The sequence below is a fragment of the Gallinula chloropus genome (genome assembly GCF_964237585.1).
Source record: "Gallinula chloropus genome assembly, chromosome: 28".
Taxonomy (NCBI): Eukaryota; Metazoa; Chordata; class Aves; order Gruiformes; family Rallidae; genus Gallinula; species Gallinula chloropus.
This window is the reverse complement of record NC_140113.1, coordinates 2692539-2714645: the sequence shown is the minus strand read 5'-3', so window position 1 is coordinate 2714645 and position 22107 is coordinate 2692539. Positions and strand designations below refer to the sequence as shown.

The 22107-nt window shown below is 48.3% G+C and overlaps 1 protein-coding gene across 2 annotated transcripts in view; it reads left to right on the top strand.

The window, feature by feature from the left end:
- The window catches only part of REXO1 (RNA exonuclease 1 homolog), a gene marked incomplete at its 3' end in the record, with an annotated part of 47520 nt that overhangs the window by 14005 nt on the left and 11408 nt on the right, over positions 1-22107 (top strand). For both annotated transcript variants that reach the window (XM_084276183.1, XM_084276182.1), the window contains exons 2-9: positions 2321-4098; positions 10099-10200; positions 13113-13314; positions 14027-14190; positions 15737-15874; positions 17368-17491; positions 18590-18703; positions 19815-19952. In XM_084276183.1, the coding sequence (XP_084132309.1) occupies positions 2321-4098; positions 10099-10200; positions 13113-13314; positions 14027-14190; positions 15737-15874; positions 17368-17491; positions 18590-18703; positions 19815-19952 (2760 nt within the window). The remainder of the gene's footprint in view (positions 1-2320; positions 4099-10098; positions 10201-13112; positions 13315-14026; positions 14191-15736; positions 15875-17367; positions 17492-18589; positions 18704-19814; positions 19953-22107) is intronic.

The window sequence follows — 22107 nt, the reverse complement described above, 5'->3', positions numbered from 1 at the left end:
GTGGCAGTGGTAGAAATGACCACAGACACTGCTTGTTTCTGGCTGGTATAAGAAGTTCTGATATCCCTGTTGAGAGTACAGGCAGTGCTTTTTATCTTTTATCTCTGCTTGCTTCTACATACCCATGTTGGAAAGCCAGTCTTACCACTGTCCTTTTAGCAAAGAACAGAAAGTTCCCCTGGAATTGCAGCATCCAGAGATGCTGTGATAAAACAAGGATTGAAAACTGTTCAAAATCCAGCCATTCATTTATGTGTAGCTTCTGTTACCTTGCAAAAATGGGGCTATTTTTATTCCTGGGTTCTTCCATGACTATTCTAACTTCACAAGGTGAAGTTTTTCTCACAGAATCATAGAATCCCAGCCTGGTCTGGGGTGGAAGGGACCCCAAGGATCACAGAGCTCCAACCCCCTGCCACAGGCAGGGACACCAACCTCCAGACCAGGTCCCCATCCAACCTGGCCTTGAACACCCCCAGGGATGGGGCACCCACGCCCTCTCTGGGCAGCCTGTTCCAGCCCCTCACCACTCTCTCCACCTCACCACTCTCACTTTTCCCACCTGTTCTTTTGCAAGCAGGGTGCCTGTCTCCACACTTCCTTTTTGCCATGAGTTGGAAAGGTGGGTGGGTGAGTTTGGGATACTGTGGCAGGAAGCAGAGAGCATTCATGCTTGTGGCAGCTGCTCTCATGTCCTTTTCAAGATGAACGTTATGAGATGAGCTTGAAGAGACTCTCCAGTTGTAAGTTTTCCCTTGGATAGATTGCTTTGGCTCTTCAGAGTAGTTCTGTAAGGCGGACCATCGCTTGCCAGAAGGTGTCCTGCATGACCTGTGGTCAGAAGAGCCACACAGTGTGACTGAAGTGCATCTTTTATTTGCAGTCCCAGAAATGTCTGTGTAAGAGGCCACCAAAGGGACTTGGCTGAAAAGAGCAATGTCAGGCTGGAGTTCTGGGTGTTTAATCTTAGTGGTTGTTCTTTGTGGTTGGGTTCTGTTGCTTTTGGACCTGTAATTTTTTCTTACTGGCAACACTTGGTTTGTCCATCCAATTAAATCTGTTTTTCCTGCAGGTACCACAAGAAGTATTGAGCTTTGAGGAATATTGGAGGCTTTCAGTAGGCTTTGGGCATTAGCATCACTGAATGAGAACCTGATCCACAGTTTTTGTACTGGAATCCTCTTTCTTTCCCTGGGGGTTGAGAAACAATGGGATCCTGGGGGGCATCAGGAGGAGTGTGGCCAGCAGGTCACAGGAGGGGATCCTCCCCCTCTGCTCTGCCCTGGTCAGGCCCCAGCTGGAGTGTTGTGTCCAGTGCTGGGCTCCCTGGGATAAAAGAGACAGGGATCTCCTGGAGAGAGTCCAGAGAAGGGCCTGGAGCATCTCCCCTGTGAGGAAAGGCTGAGTGAGCTGGGGCTGTTCAGCCTGGAGAGAAGAAGACTAAGGGGGGACCTTATTCATGTTTATCAATATCTGAAGGATGGGATGCAGGGGGAATGGGCAGCCCCTTTGCAGTGTCTGTGGGGACAGGACAAGGGGCAGTGGCTGCAAGTTAGAGCAGAGGAAGAACTTTTCCCCAGTGAGGGTGAGGGAGCCCTGGGACAGGCTGCCCAGGGCGTGTGGAGTCTCCTTCTCTGGAGAGATTCCAGCCCCATCTGGACACCGACCTGTGTGACCTGTCCCAGGGAGCTGCTTTGGCAGGGGGTTGGACCCGATGAGCTCTGGAGGTCCCTCCCAACCCCTGTGATTCTGTGATTTTTCCCTTGCTCACCTCAGTGAATTAAGCAGATAATTCTGCACGTACTCAGCTCCTCTTTGTCCTCATATGGTGATTATTCTTTGATGCCCTGAAGAATACTGAATTGCTGGAGCTTTTCCATGAGTAATAAAAGCACTTTGTTAATGGAACTGTAGTCCTTAAAGCCTGTGGTTAGTTTGTAAAATCATAGAATTGGCTTGGTTGGAAGGGACCCTTTGGATCATCAAATCCAACCATCACCCTAACCTGCCAGCCACTACTAAACCACGTCCCTCAGCACCACATCTAACTGCTTTTTAAATCCCTCCAGGGATGGAGACTCCACCACCTCCCTGGGCAGCCAGTTCTAATCCCTGACAACCAACCAAGCCAGGAAATGTCACTGGTGGCTTTTGGTACCAGCTGTCTGCTGGTTTGTGGGGATGAGCGCATGGCTTTTGGAAGTGTTGTTCAGTGTGGGCTTTTGATGACACCTTAAAAGACCTTTTAAAATTTTTTCTCCAGAGAAAATTGTGACTAAATTGCTGGCAGTAAATGAGTTTTATTCTTTCTCTTCTCCAGAGCGTGGCTACGATCCCTACAACCCAGAGCTCCCGAGGCCCTCGCTGGAGGCAGAGGATGGCGCTCTGGCTGACATTACCGATGTGACACCTGGGATTCTGGAGCTGGAGCTGGTCAACAAAGCCATTGAGGCAGTCAAAAATGAAGTTGAGAGAGAGCAGAAGAAGTATGAGGAGCTGCTAGAAACAACAAAGGAGTTGGGTGCTTCAGAGGCCTCCTCGCTCATTTCAAGTACACCCGTGTCAGCTGCTGGGACACAGAGTGATTCATTTACCTCCTTAGAATATAATCCAGGTAGTTACAACTTTAATAATAACTCAGACTACAACCCTACTCCTCTTGCTGCTGCTAGCCAGTCAAGTAAATACACTTTGGATACCTCCCGATCCAAAGGCAGCTCACTAGAGTATGTTCCCAAGGCTGTTGTACAGAGCAAAAAGTACAGTAGCACTGTCACTAACAATAAGTATGTGATTGATGACTCTAAGCCTTCTACAGACCTGGAATATGACCCACTTTCAAATTACTCAGCCAGGCTTTTGAGCAAAGCCACAACAAAGGAGCCAAAGGGGCCTAAGAGGGGTAGGGTGTCTGGTTATGAGGAGTCGTACTCTCCATCCCGGAAGAAGCTTTGCGAGGTACCTGATGACTATGAAGTGTGTGCCAGGTTCTCCTCTTCTGAAGATGAGGCTGATGTGGATTATAAACCAACTTCAGTTAGTTCACAATCAAAAGCTGGTTCTGAAAGTGAATCAAATGATGGGTTACCCAGCAAAGAGCAGAGCACCAAACCGGATCACTTCACTTCCCAGGAGGGCAAAGAAGCCGCAGCGCAGTATGGCACAGAGGAGCCTCCTGGTGCACAGAAGAACCCTGTCAAAAACTTAGCAGAGAAGAATTCAAAAGCAGCAAAGTTGTGTGCTGGAAAGAATGAGCAGGAAATTGAAACTAAAAACAAAGACTCAAAAGACAAAGCAAAAAGAAAGAAATCAGATGTTACTAAAACATCCAGCCCCAGCGAGGTTGGTAAGAAGGAGAAAGGTAAAAGTAAAGAAAAAGAGAAAGTGCTGAAGAAAGATGAGAAGTTAAAAAGCAAGAATGAAGAGAAAAACTGTAAAGAGAAAAGTGGCAAAGTAAAAACCAATGGAAATGTAAAGAAACCTGAAAAACAAAAGTCAGAAAAAATAGATGGGCTTAAGAAAGAAAAATCCAAGTCTGCCAGCAGCTCTTCAGGGAAAAGCAAGAGTGAGGGTGTCATCAAAGGCTCTAGTTCAGGGAAGCTGGGGAGCAGCAAGAAAGACTCCAAACTGAAAGCAGCTGATGTGAAAACTGGTAAGGAAACCTCTGGTCATAAAAACAAAGAGAAAGGGACCAAGGCTCCAGCACTGGAGCAACAGAAAGGAAAGGCCAGTTCTACAGAGAAAGGAGACCCGAAGAAGAGTCGGAAGCACAGGAGTCTGAGTCACGTTGACCTGTTTGGTGATGAGAGTGAGGATGATGGGGAAGGCCAGCCTTTGCCATCCACGTTACTCCACGTGAGCTCAGACTCTGAGGGTGATGACCACAGTTCAGACTCTGAGAGTGAAAACGAAGGGATGAAGAAAGTGAAACGCTCCAAATTGTCAAAGTCATCGTCGTCCTCAACATCTGATGACATTGATTATTCCATCCTTGAGAAAGACTTGGACTTTGAGTCAGATCCCATGGAAGAGTGTCTCAGGATTTTTAATGAATCCACTGATGTGAAAACTGAAGACAAGGGAAGGCTGGGGAAACAGGTAATGCTGGTTTGGGTTGGTTCTCATCTACCTGTGAAAGGATTCTGTTTTCCTTTAGCAGTGATGCTTATTTCAACCAGCTGAACTAAGCTACTTGAAATAAGCCCTACAAGGGCTATGGAGGGAGATTCTTATATTGGAAGAATTTCATCCTTGTCCTGATGTGCTTTGAGGAGTTTGCACCTGATTTTACCTGCTGAATTGAAAGCCTCTGTGAAATGTAAGGACTCACCTTTTGTGTGGAAGGCCTTTAGCTTTCAGAGTTATCCGTTACTTTTATCTCCATCTGCCCTAAGAACCATGGTGACCTGGGTGGCTGGAGAAAAAAGGCTTCAGAGAGCATGTTGTTGGTGTTTCAGTGCTAATCCAAGTTTGCTAGTTCAGAGGGGGATGCCTTCTTGTGGCAGCAGTTTAAGGAGTGTAGTGGCAGGTAGAGCAGGACCAATGTCTTAGTGAAGGTTAAGTTGCTGTAGTTGGTGGTGGATGCTTTGGTGGCTCCCCACATTGCTGTCTCCCATTTCCAGTGCATACTGTGGATATTTTATGAGGGTCTCTGGGTACCTTGTGGTGGTACAAATAAGTGGAGGGTAACATTTCTTCAGAAGATAGAAGGGGTTTCAGACTCTATCCATGAGGTTGACTGCTCAGAGCTGGCACAGCCAGAGCTGCAGGGACAGATCTTGAGGTTCAGGGGGTTTTGGTGGTTGCCTTGCCAGGGGAGGCCCATGAGAGTGGAGCAACCCAGCAGCACGTGGTATCCTCAGGGGGGGCAGAGATGTGTCCTGTCCACCTGATACAGAGAAGGGAGGTCAGTGTGTGTGCACTGCTGACCCTGTAGCTCCTGTGGCTGGGCAGGTGGATTCTGTCTCTCATCACCCAGGGACTGTCTCACCTACTGACAGTCTGAGACCACAGATGACCATGGGCTCCACCAGACAGAGGGCTCACCCCATAAAGAGTGTGGTGACCCACCCTGAGGGCCTGCAGGGAGTGTGGCTGTGAAGTCTCTGGCTGCAGGGAGTGCCTGAGCCTGCTCCTGCCAGCGGATGGTGGCAGCAGTTCCACCTGTGTGAGGTGTGAGGAGAGGTGGAAGATCTGCTCAGCATGGGGGCAGAGCTCAAGGAAGAGGTGGAGAGACTGAGAAGCATTAGGGAGTGTGAGAGAGAGGTTGATTGGTGGAGTGACTCCCTGGCATGCCAGAGGGAAAATTTTACCCCCAAAATGATGGCCCCCCAGCCCTGTCAGGCAGAATGGGAAGAAGTGAGAGACCAGAAAGGCAGAGAGGGTTGGAAGACAGGCCCAGCTCAGCGCTGTGGGAAAATCTCCTCCCTGCCTACCTTGGTTCCCCGGGTCCCCCTGAGCAATAGGTTTGAGGTGCTGGGAGTTGAAGAAGAGGCAAATGGGAAGGTGGGGGACAATCCCTCTAAGAGGATGCCAGTGGTGAGGAAGTCAACTCTGTGTCTCAAGACTGCCTCCCCCAGGAAAGACAGAAAGGTGGTTTTGGTTGGGGATTCCCTTCTCAAGGGAACAGGGGGACCCTGTGCAGAGCAGACCCTCCCCACAGGGCAGTGTGCTGCCTCCCTGGGGCGTGGGTCAAGGACACGACTAGAAAACTCCCAGGTCTGGTTCACCCCTCTGGTCACTGCCTGTTACCCACTGTGCAGGCAGTGATGGGATCTCTGAGAGGCCTGGCAAGTATCAAAAGAGACTTCAGGGGTTTAGGGAGGCTGATGGAGGGAGGGGGGGTGCAAGTGGGGTTTTCTCCCATCCCATCTGGGGCAGTGAAGAACATGAAGCGTGGTAGGAAAGCAGAGGTGTGGAATGGGTGGCTGAGGGGCTGGTGCTGCCTCAGGGACTTTGGGTTTTTCAGTCACAGGGTGGTTCACTCAGCACCTGGCCTGGTGGCTGTGGATGGGTGCCACCTGTCTCCAAGAGGGAAAAGAACCCTGGCTCAGCAGCAGGCCTCATGGACAGGGCTTTAAACTGGGTAGGAAGGGGGAAGGGGATATAGTGAGGCTCTCTAGGGTAGAGCAAGTAGCCTGTGGCTTTATACTAGATTCGAAGGGAGAAGAGGGTAAAATTCAACCAGATAGAGAAGGGCTTGTGGATGCTGAAATTCTACAAGACTGTAGGCAAATACCTCTGAAGTGACCCATAGGAACTTCTGGGGACTCCTCAGGGGAGGTAATATTGCTGCCCCCCCCTTCCAGAACCTTATAATGTCCCTCTAGGAAGCAATGAGGGAAAACTTCAGATTCCTCCCAGAGGTTTGAGGGAGGGCTCCTCAAAAAAGGTGGAGAGTCAGAAAGCCCAGCTGAAGAGTCTCTACATCAATGTGTGCAGCATGGGTAATAAGCAGGAGGAGTTGGAAACCATGATGTCATTGGAAAGTGATGATCTAGTTGCTATTACAGAGACGTGGTGGGACAGCCTGGATGACTGGCAGGCTGTCATGGATGGCTCTGTGCTTTGTAGGAAAGATGGGCTGGGGAGGGGAGGTGGAGGAGTTGCTCTTTGTGTGAGAGAGCAGCTGGGATGTACTGAGCTCCACCTAAGGGAGGGTGTTCAGTGGAGAGCTTGTGGGTGAGAATCAAGGGGCACGCTGGTATGAGTGACACTGTGGTAGGTGTGTACTACAGGTCCCCTGATCAGGAGGAGAGAGCTGACAATGCCTTCTGCAAGCAGCTAGAAGTTGCCTCATGGCTCTGGTCCTTATGGGGGACTTCAGTTCCCCAGGTATTTGTTGGGTGAGCACCAGGGCCAGGTGTGCCAGTCCAGACAGTTTCTGCAATAAGAACTTTTCCCCAGTGAGGGTGAGGGAGCCCTGGGACAGGCTGCCCAGGGGGTGTGGAGTCTCCTTCTCTGGAGATATTCCAGCCCCATCTGGACACTGACCTGTGTCACCTGTCCTAGGGAGCTGCTTTGGTAGGGGATTGGACCCAGTGAGCTCTGGAGATCCCTCTGACCCCGACAATTCTGTGATAAGGAGGTAAAAAGGCAGCACTGACATGAAAAGGCTTCTGCCAGTGACTCTGAGGTGATCCCCAGGGGATGCAAATCTTGTTTTCAAGGATTAAACCAGAACTGAGCGAGTGTAAGAGGCCAGAAAGCAGCTGCTGGCAGTGATCCTCTGAGGCAGGGAAGTGGGAGCAGCCAGAACTATCCATCTTCCAACAGCTGAGTGCAACTGGGCAGCAAGAGCAAACCCTCGATCCTGGAGCTGCTGCCTGTTGCGTGGTGGGACTGACTCACTCTCTAACCCAGCACACCCAGGTTTTGTGGTTGGGGGTTTGGTAGAGGGTGGGTGTTCAGAGAGTTGGACTGGAAAGCTTCAACCCAGGAAAAAGGTGACAAATTCAGAGATGTTGAGCAAACAGCTGACCACTCCTCAAATACAACTGGTATCTAGTGGTGTCTGACTGCAGAGCAGAGCTGTCTTACCTGGGGGGGCTTAATGTGGCAGGGTGACAACATTGGGTGTCCTCTGTGCTGGGGATGGGGTACCAAAGGATGAGCTTGCCTATCCAAGGAGTTACTGAGTGCTTTCAGCTTTCCATCCAGAAGGTAAAGGAGATACTGGGACTCCACTGCAGCTACCAGTAGGTTCCAGTTTAGACTCCTTCAAACGCAGTGGACTCCTTTTGGGGTTATTGATCTGAAGGAGGAACAGGAGCAGTGCACCTACATGGCAGAAAAGCAGTTTCACCTGGTGTGATTGTTTGTTGACTTTTACTCTAAAGCCAGCATCAGGACTTGGTGGTGGTTTTCAGGCTTTTGTTACTTGAGTGGGTGAAGGGTGAACAAAATTCTTCCATTCGTGACCAGGTCTGTACGTGAGCTGGGATCTGCTGCAAGGGAAGGAGAGCTCATCTGTTGAAAAGAATGGCTGGACTTTCAGCTTTTTGCTGAATTCTCTGTTGTAATAATGTCCCCAATCTGTTCAGACAGAAGTCTGCATGGCTGGCAAACACCTTTTTTTATACTCATATGAAGTAGAAGAAACTATATAAAGCAGTTGAGTGTAATGATTTTCTTCTGAACTATGAAGCATGACTTGATTTTGCTTGTTTAAAATTCAGCTGTTCTTTTCTCCAGTGTTTAGTGTAATTCCCAGCAAGGAATCAGTGCTTTATTTCTCACTTTGTTTCTTCAAATTGCCTGGTTGAAGTGACAACAGTGAAAGGGCACACAATCTGAAGTGGGAAATAGTAATCCATTTAGAGTTTTCCAAACATGGGATGATTCAGAATGGGCTGAATTCAGAAAACACAGAACCAGGGGCTGCTGCCCCACCCAGAATGAACTGCTTGCAAGGAGCAGCAGCCCCTGGTTCTGTGTTTTCTGAATTTAGCTGATGCCTTGGAAAGCCAGAATCAAAACTCACTGGCCTTGGTGACTATTGAGCAAGGATCCTTTATTGCAGCACCAGCACACAGGGGATCCATCGCTCCTCCCAATGTGTGCACCCATTAAAGCCAAATTTCTCATATTTATACAGATTAACCCTACATATTCATTCTAATTTCTAAGAAATTGCAGGGTTATGCAAATTACCTCCAGGAAATCATTTACATTAACACTCAGTGACACTCAGGGGGTCTGCTGGTGGTCTTCAGGCGTCATCCTCGCGCTCAGCGCCTGCTCTTCATGTTTCATCTCCGTGATTATCTGAGCTCAAAAACACATTCCTTTGCACTGAAAACAAGATATACTCTGTCTCCCAATTGGTCATCAGTCTCCCCATCCATGACTCCCCTATCTTCTACTCCCTCCAGCTCCAAGGCTGCTACAGTATTGTTATGGCTGAGTTTTGCAGCCGCCCTCGCGAAGCAGCTCCTGTGCTTACAGCCAGATTCTGCTAAAATCAAAACTAACCTATTCCTAAAACCACAAAAATTCTTAGTTCTTTATCTTCAAGGCTGTTACTAATTGCATTGTTAGGGTTAAGTTTTGCAGCTGCTCTCGCAAGCAGCTTATACAGTTACAGCTCTCCCTTAAATTAATCTGTTCTTAAAACCAGGGAAATTCTTCCATCAAAGTTATATTAATTGTCTCTTAAGCTGCACCTACATCAATCCATGCAGCATGATTACATTTCATTGAATCACAGCCCAATGTGAGATGTCAGCAGCCACCTATGTTTCCTCTGCACTTACGTCCCTGGGCTGAGATTTAATTTCCCCCGTTTTGGAAAGGAACAGTTGCTTCCTTGCTGCATTTCTGGCAGCTGAGATTGATGCTGAGGAATATTTTGGGGTGTGGAGTAATGGTGTTGATGGAGCCCCTGTCTCTTGGTCTCAGGAAGGACCATTGTGGGCAGTGTGGTACGTTTCCACCAGGAAGGATCACATTGTGAGAGCATTTATTGGAGGTGTAACTGAATGAACAGACTTGCTGAGTTCCTAGAGAGCAGAATGATTCAGTGTGAAGTGCTCATCCCCAGTGCCCCTGTGGTGATGAACATTAAGTGGAGTCTGAGCTCATCCCCAAATTCAGCTCCTGTTGCTGAATTTCTAAGAGATTGTCAGGCTGGTCTCCGCTCAGAGCTTTGCTGGGGGCCATGTGGGTTTGATGTCCAGCAGGTTTTCAGGACAAGAGCAGGAATGAGTCAGCTCCCAAGTTCTTACCAAAAAACCCCAACCTCAACCCCCCCTGGATTTAAGCCATGATAGGTGATGTGTGTGAGTGGGTGACAGGAGAAGGGTGTTCAAGTCTCTCGTCCTGGGTAAGGGCTGACCTGAATCATGCCAGTGCTGCCTGCAGAACTCGTGGAGAAACTGCTCAGCTAGGAACTGTGAAACTGCTGTTCCTGGGCTTCATTGGTGGCTCTGGGGTTCAAAACAAGGTTTGTTTTAGTAGTTCAGCTGCCGACCGCATGATGTTCTTGCCCGCCCCCTGCAAGGACTTTCTGTTAACCCAAGAGGAGACTTCGCAGAGCTCCTCATTGAGAGGGACCTTCGAGCCTGCTCAGGTTTGGAAGCTTGTTCTTTTGTTTTTCAGCTCTCCAAAGAGGAAGGAAATGAAGAAAAGACAGAAGATAATTTAACTACCTTGTTTCCTGGCCAGAAAAGAAGGATCTCCCATGCTGTCAAACAAGGAAACGTAAGTGCAGCTTTTAAGAAGCAGAAGTTTAGATTCTTTAAAGCAAAGATTATCTGTCCTGTCATGACACTGGGAAATGGTGCAGTTCCAGGTTCAGGCAGGAGTGTTGTGAGTTGCTTGCTCTGGAATCTGTTGTTGTTGGATTGCTTTCCTCCCCTGTCTGATCTCTGATGAGGGAGTGTGGCCAGCAGGTCAAAGGAGGGGATCCTTCCCCTCTACTCTGCCCTGGTCAGGTCCCACCTGGAGTGTTGTGTCCAGTTCTGGGCTCCCTGGGATAAAAGAGACAGGGATCTCCTGGAGAGAGTCCAGAGGAGGGACAGAGATGCTGAAGGGCCTGGAGCATCTCCCCTGTGAGGAAAGGCTGAGTGAGCTGGGGCTGTTCAGCCTGGAGAGAAGAAGACTAAGGGGGGACCTTATGAATGTTTATCAATATCTTCAGTATGGGATGCAGGGGGAATGGGCAGCCCCTTTTCAGTGTCTGTGGGGACAGGACAAGGGGCAATGGCTGCAAGTTGGAGCACAGGAAGAACTTTTCCCCAGTGAGGGTGAGGGAGCCCTGGGACAGGCTGCCCAGGGGGTGTGGAGTCTCCTTCTCTGGAGAGATTCCAGCCCCGTCTGGACACCGACCTGTGTGACCTGTCCCAGGGAGCTGCTTTCGGGGGGGATTGGACCCCATGAGCTCTGGAGGTCCCTTCCAACCCCTGTGGTTCTGTGATCTGTTACAAATGGCAGCACAAATAAACTTTGACAAAGCCAAGGGTAAGATGTGGTAGTGTAAATGGATTCTGTACCTTGTAACTTGCAGGGATAGATGGAGATACTTTGATTTTTCTACAGTATAGCATCATTCAGTTACTTAGATAATAATTAGCTGGACACAAGGTCACTCTGTACTTTGCTTTGTCTTGTGGACTTAACAGCTGTAGGAATTTTGTCAGGTGTTTAAAGCCATTACCTTGTATCTGCTCTCAATCAGCCAGGATATCAACAGCATCTTGTTTGATGCTCCTCTTTCCCAGTGGTGAAGGTACTTTAAATAAGAGGGGAAAAATAAAAATTAAAATTAAAAAAAAAAAGCCAAGGAAGACATTCTGGGTTTTTTTTTTCTTTCTTTCTTTCTCACTGGGATTTTAATTCATGTTTTCTCTGAGGGTTTAATGTGTTTCCCTCCAGGTGCTGAGCACAGATTAGTCAGTTTTATGTTCCAACAGGATAAGAGTGGAGACTTACACAGTGATTTGAGCTGGGTAGTCCAAATTAATTGTTCTTCCTTTCATCTCTGCCTAGAAAAGGTTTCTTTGCTTTTAATAATTTGTAGCCCTGAGGTCAATACAATGTGTTTTATTTAACTACATATCTTCAGCCAGTTCATGTGTTTTGATAAGGCCCCTTTCTTCCAAAGTGAAGAGATAAGAGACTGAAGCAAATGGGTTGGAAATTCATTAACTCCAAATATTTATCGTAAATAGGTGCTTTTTAGACATGTACAAATCTTTACATACATTTTCTTAATGTGACAGCTGATCCCAAAATGCTTTCCAAAGATGTGAGCCCCAGCACAGCCACTGCATGGGCAAACAGAGCCGGTCTGGCGTGCTCAGCAGCAGCTGCTCCACGCGCGCACCGGGATGTGCGGTCCCTGCCTTATCTCCGCTCCGTTCTGCTGCTGCCACCGAGGCTGTTCAGGAGGTGCAGTAAGACCTGAACTGCTGCTTTCACAGGCAATGTGGAGGAACAAGGCAAAGCATGAACCTCCACATAGAGTATTTGCTCCTTGTGATTTACAGCTCGAGCACTGAGCAAGCAGAGCGGAGTTCTTAGTTGTCGGGGGAAACGGTGGGCTGAAGGAATTGAAGGTGAGGCAGCAAATGAGTGTCCTGCTCTGTAATTATTGTTTAATTGCTGGCTGCACTCAGTTTGGTAACCAGAAGCTGGTGTCCACATCAGAGGCCAGGAATGCAGAAGGTGCCAGCTTGCCCCCGATTTGTAGTCTCAGAAAAGCCGTGTTACACGTGGGCTGTGCGAGCGCACCCTTCTCTGGAGAGATTCTGGAAAGGAAGGCCTGTTTCTCAGATTTCAAAGGGTATTAAGTATTGCAGAGAATTTTCTACTACCGGTCTCTCTTGTGCTTCTGCTGCTAGAAAACTTCTCTCTTTGCTGACATAATTTCTGGCACCTTTCCTGCAGCCTAAATTTGGACATCAAAGAAAATGCATGTGTAACTTGTTTGTGCCAGTGAGGGCTGAAGCAATGAAATGCCTCCAGAAGTAGGCAGGGGCAGAGCCTGCTTAAAATGCAGAGCTCAGTTTACATAATGCTCTAGCCCCATAAATACATATACATGAGACTTAAGTAGCTACAGTAGGCAGAGACCCTGAAACAAGGCTGCTGAGAGGAGAGGGGCGGTTGTAACACATGGGAAGATGGCACTGGTTCTTCACCATGGGAAAGGCAGGGAGGAAAAGAGCTGTGAAACCTGACATTGGGTAGCAAAAAGGGGCCTGGAGAATAGTCACTACTTCTTTGCAGTATAAACTAAAGGAGCATATGCAGTCTCAGGCTAGATTCAGTTTATAGAGCAAGACTAGAGCAGAGAGTGGTGGCAGAGCCCAGAAGTGGGTTAGGCACGGTGATGGGGAACATCATGTCATTAAACAAGTAGCTCACATATACCCTTCAGGAATGTGTTGGGGCATCTTGCAGGGGGTGAATCACTGATGTCAGGTTTTTTTAGTGGGTGACCCTAAATACCTTGTTCTGGAAGACGGTTGGGATCTTCCACCTCTCAAAACCTTATATTTGCTAACGGAGAGGGAGGTGAGGAAAAAAGACCTTCCTTGGCTGAATGGAAGCCAGAGGGTGGGGATTAAGCAGGCACGTGTGGTGGCTGTAAACCCTTTTTGTCTGTGCAGGCAGAGATCCCAAGCAAGCCCGTAATCCGGCCGTACCGCGGCCCCACGGCTCAGGAGGTCTGTTACCAGAGGATCCAGCTGGCTCAGCAGCAGGCAGCACAGCTGGCTGTGGCCGTTCAAAAGGCCTCTCTTTCTTTGCCAGGAGAAAAGAAGAGGATTGCTCACGTGCCAAACGCAGCCCTTTCTGCAGCAGCCAGGCAAAGTAAGCCGGCAGTGTTACTTGGGATTGTTATCCTGTCCTTCCCTCTGCTAAAGGACACTGCCTTTTGTTTACATTTCTCCTAAGCTGATGTGAATCTTATGAGATGTGTGGCATTAGCTGTGACTTTAATCTTTGCTGGTAGTGATAAGTGGAAGGTCTCCCCTCAGAAATGTTCCATCCTCTTCAGAAAAACAACAGACGAGACATACAGCCCGTTCCCCCAAAACAACAGATGAGACATACAGCCCGTTCCCCTGTCTGTCTCACTCCACCTCCACCTCCCTCACTTCAGCCTGTTTTGCCATTTCTTCCTTGGAGTGTGTTTGCTCCTCACCCCCTCTTCCATCCAAGCCTTCAGAAGTGTCCCAAAGGGGAGGGAAGTACTAATTAATGCTCATTGGTATCCCTTTGTAGCTGGAAGGACTCAGAGCTGACGTGAGGGGCTGTTAGTGCACTGCAGCTGATGGGGTTGCCTCTTTAACCTCTGCTGACTCAGTTACCCCAAAGCAAACAGAAATGAGGCACGTTTCCTGGCAGGAGGTTCCTTCATCCTTGCCTAGAAGGTGGTAAAATTACCCAGTTTGTAGCCCTTGGGAGGCTTCCATTTGAAAAAATCACAGCTTGCAGCATGGGCCTTTTACAGTAAGCCCACTGACAGCTTGAAGCCCAGTGGCAGGATTTCTACCTAAAATCCCTTTTCTGTTTCTTGCAGGCCTTGTGAGTAGCAAGACGAGTGCTGCTGGCAGGAGTGTCACACATTCCAATGATTCTGAGGCACCCACCCTTTCTCTGAAGGCTTGCACCTTAGCTGGAATGGCTTCAAAGACCACCAGCACCGTTGTACCGAAGAGGATAGCACATGTTCCTTCCTTACAGGTAAGAGAAACTTGAAGTCTTTTTCTGGCTGTTGCCCATTGAGGGATGTATGTTTAACCACACTGCTCCAAACTTTATTCCTCTCTGAAGAGTGATGTTTTGATTAGGTTGATTAAATGGTTTTGTTCCTTCTTATGGTTTTCCTGGATAGCATTTTATAAAACATTAAACACATGGTGGGTAAGAGATTATAAAGGTAGAAATGCTTAAGTGCTGCTCTGATCTCTTTGAATATTGATTGCTTGTCTTCAGTTTGACTCTTCTCTTGTGCTGTCTGGTTAGGTGTGTAGCTGTGTCAGGGACTTGGAGCCTTTCCTGTTTGAAAGGCATGGCTGGATTCACAGCCTTCCTGGGCTCTGTGGGCTGTACTGAGGAAGGTGGTTATGAATAAAGTCCCACAGCACCCTATCTGGTTCAGATGTGACCATTTAAACTTCACATTGCTGTTAATATTTGGGGAAAACCCCACAATTTTTTTTGTCTTTTCTGGGGTACCTGCCCAGCCTTTAGGTCCTTTTGTTATGAGTTCCTCTTTCCCTGGGGAACATGCTGCTTGCTGAGGCAATTCAGAATACAGCCACTCATGTAGCAGTGTGTGGATGGCACAAGAAGCTGTTGGCAGGGAATGTGGTTACTGCCAGAACAGATATCTTCATTGATCATATGTGTAATGAAAAGGATCAAATCACCTTGAACAAGGCATCAAAGTGGAGGTCTCAGGAGGAGAATGGGACCAGTCGCTCCACTTTGAACATGCTCATTCCTTGTGTGGAGCTGGTTTTATTGCAGATTGCAGCAGCTGGTTTATGGGTATCTCTTGGGTGGGACAGAGAAAGACTGCCCCCCCCCAAAAAGGATGAACATACAGTTTCTTCACTGAAAAAGAGGCAAATTATGTGGATAAAATGGTGTTAAATAGAATTGAGGGCTGTAACTCAGTCCATAGTGCAGGTATTATGCATGAGGAGCACATCATTCAATTTAAGGGGGAAATCCTTTCAGGAGCATCATGGTACAAAAGGAAGATGCCAATTCCATCTTCCCAATGCAATAAAGTTCCAGGAACCCCACACAAAGTATGATGATGTAGCCAGCTGCCAGTCTGGCAGGATGGGGCTCCCAATCACAGCAGAAAAGAAACCCACATCACTGGGGTCATGTGCTCGTGTCTCCAGTTCAAAGTGTGATGCTTGGTACCATTCTAATCTTGAATCTCTTAATGTAAATGGCATCATTTTCCTGGTCTGGAATGCTTGTGTGTGTGCAGGTAGTGATGTGACCAATGCCAGTGGGATTAGTGGTGCCTGGATGAGTTGCATAATGAAGCAAAGTTGGTTTTTTGAAGTAGTTTAACCACTGAAGGCAGCATAAAAGCTTCAAGTGGTGTTTCTAGTACCAAAAATGATGTGTGTTATGTTTAGGTTGGGGCAGATTTTTAGAAAGGAAGTCATGCTGCTATTAATAACACAGCAGGAAATGTGTGAGTCTCAAAGCAACGTAGTTAAACCCTGAATGGCCTCTTTCTCTCTCTGTCTCTCATCTCTAGAGCACCAGCTTACAGAGGCCTGTTATTCCCACAGAATTTGGTGCTAAAGTCCCAACAAGCATTCGTCAAAGATATCTCAATCTCTTCATTGATGAGTGCCTGAAATTCTGCTCCTCCACCCAGGAAGCGTTTGACAAGGTCTGTACTGGTGCTTGCTTCTTAAGAATAACAGTCTGCAGCAGAGAATAACCCAGAAAACTCTCCTGTCCACTTACAGCTCTGTAGAAGAGACTGGAATTAAATGATTCCAGGCTGGACAACAGAAAGTGTAATTCCAGTGAGGGTTTCCAGTAGGAAATCCCATCTTTCCCTGCATTTGGAGAGCATGGATAATCTTCTTTAACAGCCCTAGAGGAGGCATGTAGGGGAGTGATGGTCAAGCTGAACAAAAGGGCCTTTTTTTGGACAAAAACCTCCTGGAGTCCAAGTGTTCAAGAGAGATGTAATTGGTAAAAGTTGCTGATTGTGAATTGTGAGGGGTTTAAGGAACCTTCTACTACAGGAAGATTTCCAAAAGCTAGTTGAGAGAGTAACATGTTTTGTTGGAAAACTTTGGCCATTAATGTTAGTGGATAAATATGGGACATGGTGTGGTGTCTTTTGTAACCAGGACAGATGCCACGAGGATTTATTTTCTGGGATTTCACCTTCACAGCTCCATAGGGAGAACGTTCCTGTTACCTCCAAGGAGTGACTGTTGGCCAGACTTCCTTCTCTTGCCAGTTAAGATCTTGTGCTGCCACCACAGTGGCGAAACAGCCTTCCCTGGGCAGTTGCAGAACTGCTTTGTTAATCTGTCAGGGAAAGTGTCACACAAAAATGCTTCTTCCAGCCTTTGTTTAAAACACAATTATCTTTTTCTTCCTCTTGTTCTCCCCAAGCAGCCCCCAGAACCAGTACATATTTGTGCCAGGTTCCACTTCATTATTGGACTCCCTGACAGACAATTCCCTTTCCTATTGTACTGGGATTATGTATTTTAAGACCCAGTTGTTTCTTAAGAGAGACAATGGGATCCTGGGGGCATCAGGAGGAGTGTGGGCAGCAGGTCACAGGAGGGGATCCTCCCCCTCTGCTCTGCCCTGCTCAGGCCCCACCTGGAGTGTTGTGTTCAGTGCTGGGCTCCCTGGGATAAAAGAGACAGGGATCTCCTGGAGAGAGTCCAGAGGAGGGACAGAGATGCTGAAGGGCCTGGAGCATCTCCCCTGTGAGGAAAGGCTGAGTGAGCTGGGGCCGTTCAGCCTGGAGAGAAGAAGACTAAGGGGGGACCTTATGAATGTTTATCAATATCTTCAGTATGGGATGCAGGGGGAATGGGCAGCCCCTTTCCAGTGTCTGTGGGGACAGGACAAGGGGCAATGGCTGCAAGTTGGAGCACAGGAAGAACTTTTCCCCAGTGAGGGTGAGGGAGCCCTGGGACAGGCTGCCCAGGGGGTGTGGAGTCTCCTTCTCTGGAGAGATTCCAGCCCCATCTGGACACCGACCTGTGTGACCTGTCCCGGGGAGCTGCTTTGGCAGGGGGTTGGACCCGATGACCTCTGCAGGTCCCTTCCAACCCCTGTGATTCTGTGATTTTCTCCAAAAGCAGCAGCAATAAGAGAGTTTGTAGTCACGAACTGCATTGCTTGCAGGCTCTGGCAGAAGAGAAGGTGGCTTATGAGCGCAGCAGCAGCCGCAACATCTACCTGAACGTGGCAGTGAACACCTTGAAGAAGCTCCGAAGCCTCGTGCCCAACTCCCCCTCCAGTATGAACAGTACGTACCGCGCGTGGGGTGTAACAGTCAGAGCCCTGCTTGGATTAGAAGCCACGGAGAGGAACTTGTTGAAAAGACAGACCCATTTCTCAGAAGCATTATGCTGAAAGGCAAACAACTCCAGTTAGCTTTTTATAGTCTGGCAAGCTTTAATGGGCCTTCAAGAGGCAAGTCCTGCAATGCTTTGTTGGTTGTCTGAACCTAAATGGAGATAATGCCACATGGATTATATGATATTTTTTTTTTTTAGCACAAGTTCTTTAAAATGAAAAGCCCTGCTAATGGAGTAACTTTCACATGATGCCTTCAAAGTGATAGACTCGTCCATCACTGCAGAAATCTGTTACACACATTAAGCTTCAAGAGGGAAACGAAGAGGGTTAAGACATTTCATTATTGGCTCTCGAGAGGGTACATTAAACAATCAATTTGTGCTGTTCTTGTGAATTTTTTTTTTTTCCCCTGGTCTCTTCCCTTTTCTCCCCTCTGTCTTCATTACCTTCATGGCCATTAGTCAGAGCAGCTGAACTTGGGAGGCTGGCCTTTTGGAGAGGGCTGCCAGTTAATGATTAGTAAAAAGCACCTGCTTGCCATTATCTGATGTGCCGAGCATATTCTAGAGCTCTGAAGCTCCTTTCTCAAGGAAGTTGAAAGATTCAGTGTGGGAGTCTGGTCCACAGGGACCTCACACCAAAGCTGCCCGCTGCGGGGTGGGTGATCCCACCACGTAGCACATGACTGGGTCGAGTTGCTTCTGTGCCTGGTCCTCTCTTGCTTTTGGTCAAGAGGAAGGCTTTCTGTGTGGAGTAGACAGGTAGAGCTGCCAGAGTTTCCAGGGGAACCGTTAAAAGTGTCATTTTAAAAAAACCCAGAAGTTCCTGTGGGCTGACAGTGCAGAAAAATCTCCCTGTAGTGCTGGAATGGAAATGCCAGGCTGCTGCCTCACACGTGCCGCTTTCTGGAGCAGAGCAAGAACTGGAGAGGAGAAAAGCAGTCCTTCTGCCAGTGTGTTTTGGCCCAGTCTCTAGGGCTGGAGTTGTTTATGCTCACCTGGTGACCTGATGTCTGTCCTGTTTTGCTTCTTCCTTTTCACTGCAGAGACAAGTAACAAGAAGGTGGTGTCCCATGAAGCTGTGCTGGGAGGGAAACTGGCTGCTAAGACAAGCTTTACTCTAAACCGGTCAGGGAGCTTGAGAGCTGAGGATTTAACAGGTAAGGCCCTGCTCCTGTGAGGCTCTGACCTGTGAATTACAGCCAGAGGTATAACACTGTGACTGGGGAGAGCAGGACCTTGCTGGTGCATGAAGTGCTGTGCCGGTGCTGTGACAGCACCACAGACTCACTGGGTGAGCGGTGCACCCATCCAACCAGCACCTTCCATACTCTTCCCCTTTGTGCTGATGAAGCCCTTCACTCTGCTCAGAGTTGCCTCTTGTGCTTTGGGTTTTAGTGACTTTCAGGCTTTTATTTCTGCCTGAATTTGACTTTTAACATCCTTGCCCTGCAGCAGTACGTTACTAAGTGCCTGTCAGATTAAAAGGCAGACTCACAGATAGCTCCATCTGCTCTGCAGGGCTCATCATCACATTTAGGAATGTCATCCTAAGGTCGTATTGCAGCCAAAGGATTATGCCACAAGCGTTATTTGTGTTGGCTCTGATGGGTTACGTGTGTTTGGGTTGCCAAGAGATGTAGGCAAATTGTTGAGGAGATCAGAGAAGAGACAAGGAGGTCACAGAGCAGAAGGAATTGACATGGAGAAAGCTTAAAAGGGCTGGTATAGCTCAGCTAAGCAACATCAAAGGGTAGGCAGGAGTATTGGAAGGGTTTAACGTAGGAGATATTGAGCAGGGTGCAAGAAGTTTCTAATTGTTTTGTAAAATGAAACGAGCAGCCTGAAATCCACAGCAGGGAGAAAGCTTCTGAGGGGGAATTTTTTAGCTAGCTGTGGGTGGCCTTTGAGGGTTTATTCTTTGGGCTGTGGTGTGTATTATCAGTTCAAGCCTTTAAAACATGCAAATGGGAGAAGTTTCCTGGGGGTCATGGAAGGCTTGAAGACTGGCCCTTTGGAGGCATTGGTTTCACCTGTCTCACAGACTTGATGCTGGTTGTTGAAGGGGTTAAAAATCAGCTTGTGCACCAATGGCCAGAGTTCAAAATCCCCCACCCTGGCACCTATTTCCCTGTCCATCCTGAACAAAGGCAGTGGAAGCAGGTTCAAAGTAGTGCAAGTCCCTTCTAGGAGGCTCTGTAAAGTAATAAACAGTTAAGAGAACCAGCCCAAACTGCAGTGATGTAACTTCAGCCTTGTCTTTGTGTGCAGGAGCTGCCTTGTACCGGCGACTGAAGGAATATCTCATGACTGAGGAGCAGCTGAAGGAGAATGGGTACCCAATGCCTCACCCAGAGAAGCCTGGTCGTGCTGTCCTCTTCACTGTGGAGGAGAAGAAAACAACTGACTGTAAGCTCTCCTGGCTCTCTCATTCTGCAGGGTTGGGTAGATACATTACAGCTGGAGCTGCCTGACTTGCTCACAACTGGCCTTTTTGCATAAAGATGTCCTGGGTGTGAGGGTGGAACCATTTGCTCCTGGTGTGATGGATCTCCTTGGCTGTCTCCTTGGTCCCTGCAAGCCAGGAGCAGAGGAGCGTGGCTGCAGGAGTCTGCTGTGTTTCTAGAGGATGAGTTTCTTCAGCTTGCATGGCACAGGAATGTTATTTTGGAGACAGGGTTTATAGGTTGTGTGACACGTGGGGCCAAGTGAGGTTTCTAATTGCTGCTAATGAATATGAACTCATCAGGTTGTCTCCTTGGACAAGCTGCCCTTGGCACCCCCTGTGAGGGCACACATCCTGCACTTGCTCAGCACAGGTTTTGACTCCAGCTTGGTTGTGCTAACCTGGAGGCTGTGTGCTACTGTTGCAGAGGAGTTGGTTGGAGAAAGGCTCCTGTTTAGGATCTGAGGATGCCCTCTTCATCCAGGGGAAGGATATTTTTTTTATTATATCAACTGCTGTTGTGGTGTGATATGGACTGGCACTGGGCTAAGCTGGTTTTGTGGTCATACCTTTCTGGCTGGGATTGCACAGCTTTCTGCTTGACCTCTTGACAGTGCTGGGCCTGGTAGTTCCCCAAAGCTCTTTTTGCAACTGGCCAAAATTATCTCCCAGGCTTCCTCTGGACAGGGTGGATTCCTCCTCTGAACCCTCTGAACTCCTGTTGCAGGATTTATGCTCCTCACACAGTGATGAGAGCAGGGTGTGATGGGGCAGGGATAAAACACATCCCTAGGATATATCTTGAGGTGCCTTGCCATACTCCTCTGAGCATCTCTTTGGACAGACCTTGCTAAAGTGTGTTAAGTGCTTATCCATGTTAACACCTTGTGTCTACATTTGTCCTGTGGTTGCTGAAGCAACCTGTATGAAAGCTTTCCTGCATTAACACTGTCAAGTACTGTATTTGTTAGGGCCATTTTCTCCAGTTAACCAGCCCAGCTCCTTCATATGATGCTGAGATCATTTTCCCAGTTCTTTTTCTGTAGTTTCTTGGGGATCTTGCAGGGTCTGGGGCCCCCAGTACAAGAAAGATGTAGAACTGTTGGAGAGGATTCAGAGGAGCCATGAAGATGATCAGAGGGCTGGAGCAGCTCCCCTGTGAAGAGAGGCTGAGGGAGCTGGGCTGGTTCAGCCTGGAGAAGAGAAGGCTGTGGGGGGACCTCATTGCAGCCTCCCAGTCCCTGGAGGGAGCAGAGGAACAGGAGGGGAATCAGCTTGTTCAAAGGGGAGATAATGGCAGGACAAGGGGGATGGATTAAAGCTGAAGGAGAGGGGAGGTTTAAATTAGATCTTAGGGGGAAGCTCTTTCCAGAGAGAGTGGTGAGGGGCTGGAACAGGCTGCCCAGAGAGGGGGTGGGTGCCCCATCCCTGGGGGTGTTCAAGGCCAGGTTGGCTGGGGCCCTGGGCAACCTTGTGTAGCTCCAGGCCTGGAGGTTGGTGTCCCTGCCTGTGGCAGGGGGGTTGGAGCTGTGTGACCTTTGGGGTCCCTTCCAGCCCAGACCAGGCTGGGATTCTATGGTCTTTGAATTTGTTCTTATTTAACTGAAGCTACTGCTAGTCTGTTAATGCTGCAACCACAGAGTGGACAAAAATAATGCAGACTGGTGTTATGTGGAGCTGGGAACGTGTTGGCTGTTGAAATGCTCACACTGGGACTCAAGAAATTGTAGGGACATCAGAAGCCTGACAGTCACCTGCTTTGCTTAGCATGTCCTTTCTCTGAATTGTAAGCTGTACCAGCACAGATGACTGGAGAGAGAAGCCTGTAGTTGCCCTCTCAGTGGTCAGGGGTTCCCATTTTTAGGTGCAGGAAAATCCCTCCTGAAACGCTGTGCTCGAGAAGAACTCAAATGTCATTTGGAAGTAACAAGGCACAGATCAGCTGGAAACCAGGCTTCATTAGCTCTGATGTCCAAAGAATGACTTATTTCTCCTGTTTCTCAAAATAACTGTGTTAGTGTACAGCATAATTTGCTGTGGGTGAAGAAACAGTGCAACATGTGTTGAAATGAAGTGCGTTGGAGCTGATGTTGCACAGCAGAACCACTAGTGAGTCTC